Source organism: Lepisosteus platostomus, chromosome 24 (assembly GCF_059453375.1).
Source record: "Lepisosteus platostomus isolate fLepPlt1 chromosome 24, fLepPlt1.hap1, whole genome shotgun sequence".
Classification (NCBI taxonomy): domain Eukaryota; kingdom Metazoa; phylum Chordata; class Actinopteri; order Semionotiformes; family Lepisosteidae; genus Lepisosteus; species Lepisosteus platostomus.
The window spans coordinates 8,995,382-9,009,479 of record NC_142634.1 but is presented as its reverse complement, the minus strand read 5'-3'; the positions used below and the strand labels follow the sequence as shown (position 1 = coordinate 9,009,479).

Sequence of the window (14,098 nt, the reverse complement as noted above, 5' to 3'; positions counted from 1 at the left end):
AGTCCTGGTTTCCAGCATATTGGAACTAGGAGTCCTGCCTTTTCTTTAAGTCTCTCTCCTCCTCTCTGCCTTAGGAATATCATAGTTCATTGCCTGCTTTTGCACAGGCTAAAGGTTTATATAGTTCAGGGTCTCTTCCACAGAGCTGCTGGAGATGTATCCCTTTAATTGCTTTCTGACCTTTCATCCACAGGCACAGTAAAGACCTTAATTCTGCACTGTGATCAGATCAACAGGACATGCTAGTTGGGATAACCAGTGTCTCGGAATTGTCCATGTTAATGGTGCATATCCCCAGCGATGGATCGGAGTTTCCACAGTAGGCTCTACGGTGCCAGGACCCTTAATAGGAATAAGTGGCTTTCTAATAACAGATAAAGGGCTGGATGGGCTAAAAAAATAGCATACCTACTTCTACATACTTCTCTTTGCCTCATATTCCTTCTTTCTCCTGCGATGCTACACGCATCTGAATAGGCTCCACAGCAGAAACACGGCATTTATCATATTGCATTGTTCACTTGTGGTCACATTCCAAAAGTGCCCCAGAAATCTGACTAGACCCAGCTCTCCAGCACCCGCCCTTAAGCCAACCCCCAACCCCTAACTCTCCATCATTCCCTCCCCCCACAGAGATACTGAAGCTCCAGTTGGATCAGAGCTGGGTCTCAATTTCTGTAATGAAATTTCTGTCAGTGCACTGAGTCAGAATCAATCCATTTAGCATCAGGTTTCCTCAACCTGAGACCATAACCTAATTTTCTTGACTGATTTTATGAGAAGGACGTGACCAAGGAAATGTAGTTAAAAAACACTATCATCATCATTAGAATGACGATGGGAGTTTTTTTTGTAGATAATGTTAATTGTACAAAAGGTACATTTAATAAATGTTCTGTAGGCTTCCAAAATAATTTAGATCTACAAAGAAGATATGAGTGACTTTCACATACCGTGATCCAGTGAGTAAAACACACTTTGTTGTTTTTGATCAAGCTTGGTGGTGCTCAGTATATTTTCCACTTATGCTACAGTAAAAGCATTGTCATTTGCAATTACATTTATAGTCTGACTTGTTTCACATCATTAGTTTAACAAAAAAAATGAAAAAGCCAGTTCATTATGCTGTGTGAGAGGGGATACAGGCTGTCGGAGTTCTGCAGCTGTACCAGCAGGTAGCTAAGACTACCTTGTAAAAAAACTTTTCTTCATTAAAGCTACCCATCCTAGGTTGAATGACCATCCCTGCATATCAATACATATCAATAACAGCTTGAAACACTGAATACCAGCACGCTCACAGCAAGATAATGACATTTTTTTTAAAATGCAGTGTGCTGGAATATTCATAATGTGCCTTCAGCTCATATCATTATGGCAGCTAGATTTGTGGTTTTGCAGAATTTACTACAATTTGCTACCTCTTTTGTTTATCGATTGTTTCTGTTGAGAATGAGTGTTCGAATGGGCAGGATATCAAAGATGGAGTTTATGAGAAGCAAAGATCTTGGAAAGAGATGGCCAGTGGTTCCACACAAGGGTTAATGAAAAGGCCTCTAGTGTGGTTTCTAGCAGCCCGTTTCCAGAACTAGACAGAAATCCATTACATCTTGGACCCAAGCGGTTTTCCAATCAATACACTTCTTTTAATCATGTTTGTGTGAAAGAATCTGAATTTGCACTTCCCCGTAATCTTATCTCTTCTCAGTTAGCGGTAAATGTCTTCCTTATTGCATTAACTCTGTCCCAGAAAGTGCTTGTCTTCAGATTCCTCCTCAGCTCCTCCTTTCTGAAGGGGAATGTGGGAAGGAGTGACGTCTGTTGTTTTCTTTTTTGAAAAATACCTGCTTCTTGCCATTAGATGAGTGGGCAAGAATAAAAAAATACACTTTGAACTTGAAAATGTACAGCTTGTTATAACTTATTAAGTGTTATATCTCTTTTTTACCCAGGAAAACCATCATACATTTTGTAATGAATGCTATATTTCTGCCCACTGACGTTTTTTCTAAACTTTTTGTTGTACAATATCAAAGCAAACTTTTAAAACATTTTCCAGAGGTAGGTAATCACCTACAATTGTATTCTTTTCTTTTAACCCAGGTACATGTTGCCTCATTACTGATTCCCCCCCCCTACCATCTATGCAGAGTTTTACAGTGTCGCCTGGAATATATCTGGGGAGAGTTGAAGTGTCAATAAGTATGTTTAATAAATAGATTCATTATTTCTATTATACTGTTTATTGAAAGCTCCAGTTCAGTAAGAAAAGTTACAGAAGTAAAATGTAACGCAGTTAATAAAACCATTCAAGGGAGACAAACTTAAGATATAAAAGTCCATGAAAATAACAGCAATCAATTATCTAAAAATCTGTAAAGGCTTTTAGTAATACTTTCAAGTACATTTTTCCCCTCTTTACATAGGAGTGGTTTGATAAAGCCTTTGTATAAAAATGAAGTACTTTTATCACTGGCAATATCTAAAATATTTACTTAACATTTAGAAGACAAGGCTGGCATATCGCAGGTGACAGAAAACAAAGCTGCTTTAATATATAAAAAGCTTTAAAGCGCTGTTGTTTTAGCTCCACTTTTTTGTTTTAACTCCATTTTCAGGCCTTGAACTTTCAGTCATCAGTCCTTGAAGAAAATGAACAGCTCGCTTTTCAGCGTTTTAAAATAGCTTTTTTTCAACCTTGTCCAGATCTGGACCCTTGCTTTACTCTGAAACCCTTTCATTGCTTAAAATCTCAGGTTTCCTGGTTTGGTAGTAGTTCCTGCTGCAGCTGCAGCTGCTCTAAGACTTTTGAGGGCACAAATTTCCAACATCCCATGACCCTTTCAGCTGACCATTAGAGTGAGAGAGTGACTGACCTTTTTCTTTGGGATGTTTTCTTCATGGGTGTAAATGTGGTACAGTATTGGGGCCAAGGGTTCAATTCTGGACCTGGGGTGCTACATGTGTGGAGTTTGTATGTTCTCCTTGTGTTCACATACTGTATGTTTCCTCTGGGTACTCTGGTTTCCTCCCACACTCCAAAGACATCCAAGGAGAGGTAAATTGGCTTCTGGGAAAACTGGTGCTGGTGTGTGCATATCTGTGTTTGTATCTGTGTGTGCCCTGTGGTGGACTGACGCCCTGTGCTTGCAGCTCCAGCTCTGAATTGGAGTTGTTAGAAAATGGATGGACGTTCCTCATTATATTTTACGTAATAGATCCTACATTAATCAAAAACTGAAGATACTGTAAAAGCATGTGTATAATATGTACACAGAATACATGTGTTATACACCCATAATTTTAGTGTGGTTTCAAAAACTGATATTGAAAAGACTTTCCCATACCTAAACATCTTTTAATATGTTCCCATACCCATTCCTAAACATTATGTTTTAATATTCTCTTTGCAATAATATCTGTTTTGCAGCTGTGTGTTGGGAATGAAATGTTCTCTGGTCAGTGTCATGATTATTTCAACTATGTTGAATCATTTAGACTTCAAAGCCAGCCATAAAGCCCCTCCCCTAGGCCATCTGTTTGTCCAGGTCTTTGTAAATCTAAGATAGGAAGTGATGTCTTACACACTTCACTTCCAAAACCTTTCTGAGTCCTAGCTTATTTAAATTGTGTAAGCTTATAAATAGGGAATTTGAAGTGCCCCGTCTGTTTGCTTTTTGAAAGAATGGAGGGGTTTTAAAATTTTAAAACGGAGGGAAAAAAGCCTTTTCTCATCTCTTCTGATAATATCGCTTGTCTACATTAGGACAGATAGTGGGCTCAATATTGTTTGTTTGTCCCCCCAAAAAACTTGTATTCTTTGGGCATTCAACAGTTAAACCTCTATAGTGCCATTTTTTTTGAGAAACTGAAACTGTGGCTAAAGGTTCTTGCATTTTGTTGTATTGTATCTTGTATTACTGTTCTCTGTTGTTCTTGGAAGAACCCCACCTTCTTTCCTTCTGAGTGATGGACATCATGTTCAAGGGGACTTCAGTGGCAACAACAATCCTCCTCACAGTCCTCCCCAGGCGAAGCAATGTCCTGAGGTGTCTTTCAGGCCCACTCTGGCAGACTGTGTGCTGTCCCTCTGTGTGTGGAGCTGGGTGGGAGGTGGGTGGAGTCAGAGAGCAACGCTGTCAGACAGGTCTGTGTGGGTGGAGCCCTGGCTCATTGTAGTTACCTCAGTCACTGTGTTATGGGAGGTTTCGTTGGTGACCTACAGAAGGGACAGATGTAGAAGGGGGTTTATAACCATGTAGGGATTAGCAGTTAGTTTAGTGGGATTCCCCAGAAGATTTTTGGTTTTATTTTTCTCATTTGGGTTTTTTTTGGTTGTATGTTATTTAACTTGTTGTTGCTGTTGCTGCTGCTGTTCTGTGTTTATATTTTTGGTGATTCCTTTAATGTCTTTGAATTGGAGCACACATGCAAACAAGCATTTTATTGCACTTGTGCATATGAGAAATAACCTGAACTGACTGGACTGAACTGAAATGATGTGTATTTTACCATACTTTTAAAATTACTTCTTTGTTTCTATCTGCTTTCTCACATCTCCTGTACCCTGGGTTCAGTTATGGGCTGGGACACCTTCTCTGTGGACCATGAAAGAGCTCTCCGGTGAGTTTTTGCCAGGTTCTCTGCTTTTCTCCCACCTTCCATAGACATCCTGGCTTGGTTCAATGGGCCCCCTGAATTGTCAGTGAGTGTGGGCCCTGCAATGGATTGCCGTCCTGTCCAGGGCAGGAATAAGGAGTGAATTAATAATAATAATAATTGCTTACACTTATATAGCACTTTTCTGGACACTCCACTCAAAGCGCTTTACAGGTAATGGGGACTCCCCTCCACCACCACCAATGTGTAGCCCCACCTGGATGATGCGACGGCAGCCATAGTGCGCCAGAACGCTCACCACACACCAGCTATCAGTGGGGAGGAGAGCAAAGTAATAAAGCCAATTCAGAGATGGGGATTATTAGGAGGCCATGATTGGTAAGGGCCAATGGGAAATTTGGCCAGGACGCCTGGGTTACACCCCTACTCTTTTCGAGAAATGCTCTGGGATTTTTAATGACCACAGAGAGTCAGGACCTCGGTTGAAGGGATGGATGTCTATTTTCATCGCAGGGAGGACATCTGGATTGCAAAGCTAGGGAGGAACTGGAAGCAAGGAACGAGAAAACAAAAAGCAAAAGACCCAGAAAGAGTTGCAAAGACAAGATGTTCAGATGCACATGAAGGTTCTTGGAGTGATACCTGGTTCAGAGAGAAGGCAGTAACAATGTGTGGATGTGCTGTGTAGCTTGATGAACTGAGAAACATGGGGCAGACTACAGAATTGTGCTCCATACAGTGAGAAATCTCAGTCATGTTTATAATCACACTTCAGGGGCTTTTTATTGTGGAGCACAGGCTCTCATTCTGAGTATAAACTATACACTATATCATCACCAGCTTGGGTGAGGCTACATCAGGTACAGTAATTATAGTTGCCTTTTAGTATATTTTCTAGTATATTTTTTAATCCAGCAATTTGATCAGAAATGAAATGAATTAAAATAAACAATTTATGCTATGCAAGCCTATTTTTCTATACCATCAGAAGAATTGCTTTATTACCTCGTCAAACTTCTTCTCACTGTAGACCTCATTCTTGTCAATGAATGTCAGCAGAATCCAGTCACAGAGGAAGGAACACTGCAGACAGATGAGAGATTTTAAGAGGTACAGTAGATTACTGTACGTCTGCATATGCAGAAGATCAGCACTAAGTCAGCTGAATAACCTGCTGAAGAAACACCAAAGTAACAAAGTGAATTATATTTAAAAATGAAATTATTTCAGTTCACAAAGCTTCTTTTGTCAAGTAACATGAAACGTTAAGAGGAGTAAAAGAAATTCCTCTGTTTTGCATCCTACCAGTCTGAACTGCAAAGCGGTGGCCAGAAATCCAGCAACAATTCCAGCCGGTGAAACTTACTATTCCCACAGATGTCAAGGCGGTCACCATGTTGATAATTGTGGGGATGATGCTGAACTTCCCAGCCTGTGAAGAAGACAATTCTCTTTTATCATGCCTGCTGCATCATCCCCGCAGCAAAAGAAAAGGACAAGAATAATGCAGACATTTTTCTTACACAATTCAAGGAGTATAACTGGATCCAGTGGGAGAACTGCACATCTAGTTAAGGAATCAGCAGGACACACTTTTCAGTCAGTAATGTTCATATAAGCCGAGTTCATTCCATTTCACAACATTGAAAACAGACCAACCAAGAGACTTTTAATTCTGCCTTATATTCCATAATTATATTCCTTAATTCCATATATTTTAGACATTCTTTTAAACATGGACTGTAATAGTGTATTTGCATATTTTATTTAAAATTCATATAGCCTGATTGATGGATGAATGACTAGAGATGAAGTTTCCTGTTTATTGAATACATAGTTATTTTCTGTTACTTTTTAAAAGAGACTCAGAAGGAGACAAAAGCTGTGTTAAATGCCATGTGGCAGTGTGAAATAGTGATGAGGGTTCTCAACATCTGACCTTAAAGCTGAGGGCTAAAATCACAGGTGAGAACATTACTCCTTTATCGTTAAGCAAGGTAAGTTAGATCAGAGGTGCCCAATTCTGCTTCTGGGGCCCTACAAAACTGCTGACTTCATCTGTCTAAATGGGTAAAAACTGTCTGGTAATTGGAATCTTGATGAGTTGTTTTGAGTGAACAGAACAGCAATATAAATTAATACTACTTTGGTTTTCATATATAACACACACACATATCTAGTGATCTATCTATGTATTGGTTATTCAATTGAATAATTCACATGCATGTACTTGTACAGCTGGGTGGGTGGGTGTTTTCAGAATGACTCAAATGTCTTGAAGGATGGGGGTAAAGACTTGCCTCCCCATGGACGATAACATCAAGTCTTATCCCATAAGCTTTGATCAGAGTCCTGAACTCGCTGCCGTTCCTGCTGTAGAACTTGGCAAACCTATGGAACAATTAAAAAAACGTCAATCCTGAATCAGAAAGAAAATGTAGAAGACAGCTCATTCCTCCAATCACACCAGTTCCGGTAGACACTGAGAATGTAGCCAATGCCAATTAATTAGCCTACTTCCCGACCCGGCTCACCTGTAGTTGTAGCCACGGATTAAAGGGTCCTTGCGGATGTCCAGCCGCCGGAAAGCGTACTTCGGGATACACTCCGAGGGGTCCAGGTCCAGATCACACTTCCAGTTAATGAAGACCCCGATCACAGCTCCCTGGCAGAATTCCACATGCAGAGTTCCTTATTGTCTTGGCTGCACGCCACATCACATTAAATCTACTTTTGCGAGTCTAAAGACATGTTGTTAAAATCATTTTAATTCTCTGGCTCTGAGATGCTTATCGAATGGTTACAGAACCCTGGCATGTTGATTAGGTGATAAACAGTTTAATAAGACAATGAAGGAGCTGGACTTTAACAAACACATTGAATATTCTGAAGAAGGGTTTGCTTTAGAGTGAGTTTTCACTGAATTTGTAAGATGCCCAGGGAAATTATTTCATGACATCCTGACCAGGGGGATATTGTGGATTGGCAACACTGGCTGATAACTTCATCATTCATATCTGAGCTCTCAGCACAGGTCGACAGAGGGAGCTTCATAGACCCAGAAATCATCTTACAGTCTCCAACAACTCGCTGAACTTCACCCTGGCCTGCTCAGCAATGTAGCCCAGCCTGAAGATTGGACAGTAGATGTCTTTGACTTCATTGTATGTGCAGCGTTCCAGATACCTCTTTTGATTGGGTTTGACGTTTCCTCTGGGGGCGAAAACAACACATCAGGTGTGATTCAGTCTTGTCAAAGATGTCAACAAGTTATCAGTTGCAATGCAGCTTTTTTTAATTTTCTGACTGTACACATGTTTGTTTTGTTCCCCACAGGATAGCACTTGTGGAGAAGTCTTCTCAAAGTTCTCAACACCCACTCACCCATACTACCTTCTTAATCGATCAATTTCAATTCATCCCCACTTCATGACACAAAAAGGGATGGCCTGATTTCAAACAGAATCCCTCTAATGGCAAATGCATCAGATTTCTTTCCTTCTGACCCTTTCAGTCACTCTGCTGTACAGGCCTAGCTAATACACTCAAAACCACACTCAGACAATGTGGAACCTCTTTGTTCCACATGGAACAGTGCAAGCACACTCCAGGCATCTGTCTCATCCGAGCTGCGCTTTAGGAAAGGAGGAGGCTTCTCACTTAAGCACTCTGAATTTGGGAAAGTGGATGGTGTTCTTGATGTAGACAGTGAAGTTGATTGCTTCCTCCAATGGGGGCTCCCTGCAAGAGGAAAAAGAGGCATTAGGATCTGCCCTTTCAGCCCCCTGTGGGTCCAACACATCTCTCAGAGCAATAAGAGTAATTACCTCATTGTCACAATACAGTTAATAATAATACTACTAATACTACTAATAATAATGCCGATTCATAGATGGGGGAAATAATGGCGAGGGGAAAATCTGGCCAGGACAGCGGGGTAACATCCCTGCTCATTTTGAGAAATGCCCTGAGATTTTTAATGATTATGGAGAGCCAGGATCTTGGTTTTCCGCCTCAACTTTTTTTTTACAGCATAATGTCCGCATCACGATACTGGGTCATTAGGACCCACACAAACTGCAGGGTGAGCGCCCCCTACTGGTCCCACTAGCACCTCTTCCAGCAGTAACCTTAGCTTTCCCAGGAGATACTGGCCCAGGTTTGAGGTTTTCCTAGGTACAAGCCAGGCTCACGCCTGCTTAGCTTCACTGAGTTGTCAGTTATGAGCTGCAGGTGATATAGCTGATGGCATTAAAGAGCAATACTTGGTAATAAGAAAGCTCCTGCAGGGTCAGAGCAACACTTGTGCATCTATGAGAAGCATTCTAAGGAGAAATGATGAATAACTTTTAACTTCAAAATTTTGGGGGTGGGGGGGTAAAAACTGAAAAGTTTTTAAAAACAAAATGAAATTCAGAGGTAGTGAAATGCATTCAGTCGTCACACAGAGTATATACACAGTGACCAACAGATCATTATATCTTACACCAAGTTATTTTCTAATTCCTTAAAACAGCTGCTTTTTAAGCACCTGTTTGAAAGGTACCTGACAGCAGCAAATTCCTCGACAGGGCACCACGTCTTGATCTCGCAGGTCTTGAAGGTGTGGTTGTAGTATGGCACGCAACGGCCTGTCCTTTTTCCTGTACATGCAGACAGAGGACACAGCTCATTCAAACCAATCTACAGTGGGCTCCCTTTGCCTGGTGGCCTCCTGAGAGCTTCTATTTCTTGTTCTTTCATTTCCGTCAATCTGCTATTCTGCGGATTTGGAAACTGATTTTTGTGATTTTTCATTCTCTTGCTCCAGAGCAAAACACACTTCCCATTTACAGACAGTCGTCATTACAATTTGTATTATTATTATTCCATTGCTCGGATGTCACTTTGGATTTGGGATTTTTTCAGCATGTATCATTCTGTAGGAAAGAAGGGTGTGAACTTTGCCCTACAGTGTAAAATGATTTTATAGTCATCTTCATAGTGCAGCCAGTATTTCCCTGGAAAAAGCAGCTCCAGCATTCATTAGTCTTTACCAAAAGAATGATGATAGAAACTTACAGTCTGGTTTGTCTTATAACCCTTAAGGTCCTTACCATTGCCATCCATATCAGCATCCTCCTCAATGCAGTCGCTGTCAGTTGTACAGTTAGCACCTGGGACTGAGTAATGCTAATGAAAGACAAGTAGAGAGAGATCAGCCTCATGCATCACATTAGCAATGTCATGTCAGTTTCATGATTAAATGGTAGTATTCTTGAGTTGACATTAGGCTCCTGTTCCACACAAAACAATTTAAACTATGCAAACTTGTGATGCACAGATTTTGCCCAAACTGGATTTCTTTCCACTCTGTTTCAGGATGTGGTCAGAATGTGCTGCTTCATTATTCCACTGAATATTTTGTCAATATTCTTGTCACATTGTGTGATTTAATAATTAAGGAGTTTGTTGCTGTCGTGCTTCTTGGTCTGGGATGACCCTCTTAACAGGAGAGCCTTGAAGGCTGCAGTCTGGCCTTACCTCTGCACACACACCCTGCCTCTGGTCAATCGTGACCTCTCTCCGTAGGATAGAGCTGATGACATCACCGCCCTGAGTAGGAAACAAGGAAAAGCGGTCCATTATTTCCCCTGGCCTGGGATTTCCCACTGGAGGATATGTCTGTGTGTCCCAAAGGAGACAGCTCAGGGCCAGCCTGCAGTATAGGGTGGAGGAATTGGGAATTTCTCTCAGTAAACAGCCCCCCTGGATAGGAAAGAATCGTCTTTCAAGTTGTCTGGGTTGAGCCCAAAACATAATGAATCACCATAAAGCAGCCCAGTGGTAAGCATTTCATTGCACTTGTGGGTATGACAAATAAACTGAACTGAGTTATACGTACGGTACACTTGAAAAAGGGATCAGGTTAAACCCAAACTATGTAAAAAGAAAATTCTCTAGTAACAGGCTTGAAAGATAAGAAAATATATCCATCTATATTTTTATATGTAATATAAATGAACTCATTAACTCTTCAGCTGCACATATGGATGGTGCAACTTAGGATATCACACGTTTATGTGGGGTTTTTTCTTCTCTTGCTCTGTGATGCATCAGCAACTGAAAGACATAGAAGTCAGCGTCTCCGGGCGACAGTCTGAGGGATAAGCCGCAGTGCTCCTCGCCCTCATTCTGTGAGGTGGCCGTGTGGGAGCGCTGGCGACAGGTCTTACCTCCGACGGCCTGACGTACTCCACCACATCCTGCACAGTGTCCCCCACCAGGGCGACCCCCTTCATCTTGGTGTAGATGGAGCTCTCTGGGCGCGTCTCACTCTCTTGGTAGGCCTTCTGACTGATGAACACATACCTGTCAGGGAAGCCAAAGAGGTGTTCTGGATGTGCCCCTTTGAGCAGTGTGCAGAATCCACAGCAGCACCCTTCATACTGTCGGTCTTGTGGGGCTCTTTGGATTGCATGATGTCAAGGAGGACAAAATAACACTGATACACAGAAATATACCACATTTGATCCAAAACTCTATTAAATTTCTCTGTGTTGAAAGCAAAAGATAGGAAACCTGTCCAGGGATAAATGCCAACAATACTAGAAGGTTCAGAATGTAATCATCAGTAAATAGATGCCTATTTACCATCACTATCAAGAATACTAACACCCATCCTTCCATTTTATAACCACCTCATCCGACTCTGGATCGCAGGAGAACCAGAGCCTACTCCGGCAAGCAATGGGCACAAGGTGGGATACACCCCGGACAGGACGCCAGTCCATCGCAGGACACACAGAAGACACAGACACGGACACACTCACAACAGGGCCAGCTTTTCCCAGAGGCCACTTAACCTACCAGTATGTCTTTGAACTGCGGGAGGAAAGTGAAACACCTCCTCACAGACCTGGGGAGAGCATGCGAATTCCAGACAGACTGCACCCCTGCTCCAGAACCAATCCTAAGGCTCCAACACTGCAAGGCAGTAATGCTTACCACTGGACCGCTGTGCCACCAACATAACCCATACATCTGTGATGGTTAATGGTTAATATTTCTCCTCCACTAGGGATGCACAAAAACAGCAATAGCTTATTTAGGGTGAATGCTATATTAGTATCTTGATACTCTGGGCAACACTTCTAAAGAAATGAAGATGTTAAAAAGGAAAGATCAGCCACTGCTTATTGACACACATGTGTTAAAAGTTATCCGCACAAGATCGTTTTCTGATGACTTCCTTCTAATGTTCCCGGGATTTTGCAAAATGATTGTGTTCAAGAGCTTTTAGGTAATTTAGAACATGCTCTGGCAGCTTGCATATGCACCCCCTCCATGTCATTACCCTAATTAGGGCTACTATGAGAGAACATTAACAAATATGTTAATATCACTTCTAAATATGCAAAACAATGGGGATGATTACCAGATAGCTATACTTTTTAAATAATGTTGATAAAATGTTAATTAGTTGAAAATGCATTTCCTCTGAAATCCCAGAAAGTTACTATGATCTATGACATAGTTGGCAAACCATATATATTTATTTAATTTCATGCTGAGCTCTATATTGTAAGTATAAACAACAACAACAACAACAACAACAACAACAACAACAACAACAACAACAACAACAACAACAACAACAACAACAACAACAGCATTATTTTCAGACTATTTGTACCTCCTGATTTATGTTGAACCCTGTAGCATTTTAACCTGACCTACAGTTTACTGACCTGCTGGAAACCATTATAAAAAGAAATGTGAAACGGGGACAGTAGTTTCATTTGCAATGTATTGATCTGTAACAGTCACCAAGAGTTTGCAGTTATAAATCGATTAGTGGCTAGCAAAGTTTTTGTCAGCATCGGTATTAATTATAGATGAGGTTACATTCAGGCATCCTTTAAAATATCTTGTTTAATTATACAATTATACAGTAAGTGTTTTGAAACCCAAAAATACGTAAATATCTGATGTGTGTTATGGTTTTATAAAGCTTTCTTCTGAATCTTATTTTGGATGACTGCCAACCATTTCAAAGCTTATGGAAATTTACTGTATTTACTGTATTTATTTTACAGTTTTTCAATGCTTTTACTATACCATAAACATGCTTCCACATTGCTTTGGAATGGATTTCCATGATTTGTACAGTACCATAGTATGTGTGACAAAATTTAAGCCTTATGATGCTTTTGTCATGATTTCACTGAACCTTGATACACCTCTGCCTCTTTGCCTTTCTCTGCCTATAGCAAATTGCACTACAATAACATTTTAGAAGGAACCAACACACATTTTCATGCATTTTGTGGGAGTGCAAAAAGGAAAAAGTGTCCATTAGAGTTCATTAGAAGTCCAAGTTATTTAGAAACCACATTAAGGATATGAACATCTGCTTTATTTTGAGTCTTTATACCAGGCTGCAATGCTCTATACTATTGTATTACTGTGTCAGTCATAAAACAACTTCAGTATCACCCAATTACCAAAGCACTTATTATTCTTTTTATGGATGTCAGGCTTTAGAACCAAATTAAACTTACCATATGAAGTAGGTGATAACCAGGAACTGCACAATTCTGTAAATGATTCCGAGAGTTTGGTTTTTCACCACCATTATCTTCGGAGTCTCATAATCCCAGAATCCAACATAAAAGTCCTTAATGAGCTCCTTTAATCCCATTGTATACAGATTTCCTCTCTGGGATCTGGTTCTGGAAGCAGAGGTGTAGTGTGGCGCACTGATGCTCTAAATCTGTCTTACTCCTCCTTTGGGCTTTGCAAATTTTACTCTCTGTCTCCACCTCTGGATCTCCTCTTCTTCTTTATCTCTTTGCCTGTCTTGTCCTAGTGCCCAGTCTAAATTTGCATGTTGGCCATCCTCCCCCTTTTGTGTTTCATACTCTGATGACATCACGTTAGCTGTTTTCTAATCCATTGGGATTCCTTGTTCCAGTCCTGGTCTAAATGATTCCTTGCTGAATACTCTCAGGCCACCACCACCCATTCCTTACTCCTACTAGCTATTTATAATGCACAGATGGATCAAAATGTTGAGATCTCTATGTGATGTGATCTCCTTTTGTGGAGTGGAAAAATCGCCCATTTTTGCTTGAGTTGTGTCTCTTTTCTAAAGAGAAATCGTAGCACAAAAGAAATATGCTTGTGTTCAAGCGAACATCTGATAACCCGTTTTTCGACGAAGGGCTTTTAAAAACCACTACATTAAGGGTTGATACTCAAAAGCTCTTCCACCCTGTAGCAGCTGCTTGTAACCACTTCCTAATGCATGGTCATGGTATCAAGTGGGAAATTGACTCCGTCGCTATCATTAATGTGGATCACAATGTTTAACTAAACCCAGAGAGAGAGAGAGAGCTTAAAATTTATGAAATAGGGATATAAAAACATTACACATTTAGTAAAACAGTACCAGTCTCACAAGACAAGTACCCAACATAATCGGGAATTCTGAGGT

The 14,098-nt window shown here is 40.7% G+C and overlaps 1 protein-coding gene across 1 annotated transcript; it reads right to left on the bottom strand.

The window, feature by feature from the left end:
- Window positions 1-2,231: 2,231 nt before the first annotated feature.
- On the bottom strand, window positions 2,232-13,816 carry p2rx2 (purinergic receptor P2X, ligand-gated ion channel, 2). Its single transcript, XM_088618348.1, has 12 exons — window positions 13,164-13,816; window positions 10,836-10,971; window positions 10,144-10,215; window positions 9,717-9,792; window positions 9,167-9,263; window positions 8,281-8,361; window positions 7,695-7,833; window positions 7,155-7,285; window positions 6,921-7,011; window positions 5,987-6,052; window positions 5,626-5,703; window positions 2,232-4,219 (listed from the first exon to the last, which is right to left on the bottom strand). Exons 1-12 carry the CDS (start codon window positions 13,301-13,303, stop codon window positions 4,124-4,126), a joined length of 1,203 nt encoding a protein of 400 aa, XP_088474474.1. The 5' UTR covers window positions 13,304-13,816; the 3' UTR covers window positions 2,232-4,123.
- Between the last annotated feature and the right edge of the window lie 282 nt (window positions 13,817-14,098).

Coding starts and splice junctions, on each gene's coding strand:
- p2rx2 (XM_088618348.1), bottom strand. CDS start 13,303: ATGGGATTAAAGGAGCTCATTAAGGACTTTTATGTTGGATTCTGGGAT. Junction 9,264..9,716: donor TGCTGATATGGATGGCAATG/GTAAGGACCTTA, acceptor CTGCATGTACAG/GAAAAAGGACAGGCCGTTGC. Junction 8,362..9,166: donor GAGGAATTTGCTGCTGTCAG/GTACCTTTCAAA, acceptor TTCCTCTTGCAG/GGAGCCCCCATTGGAGGAAG.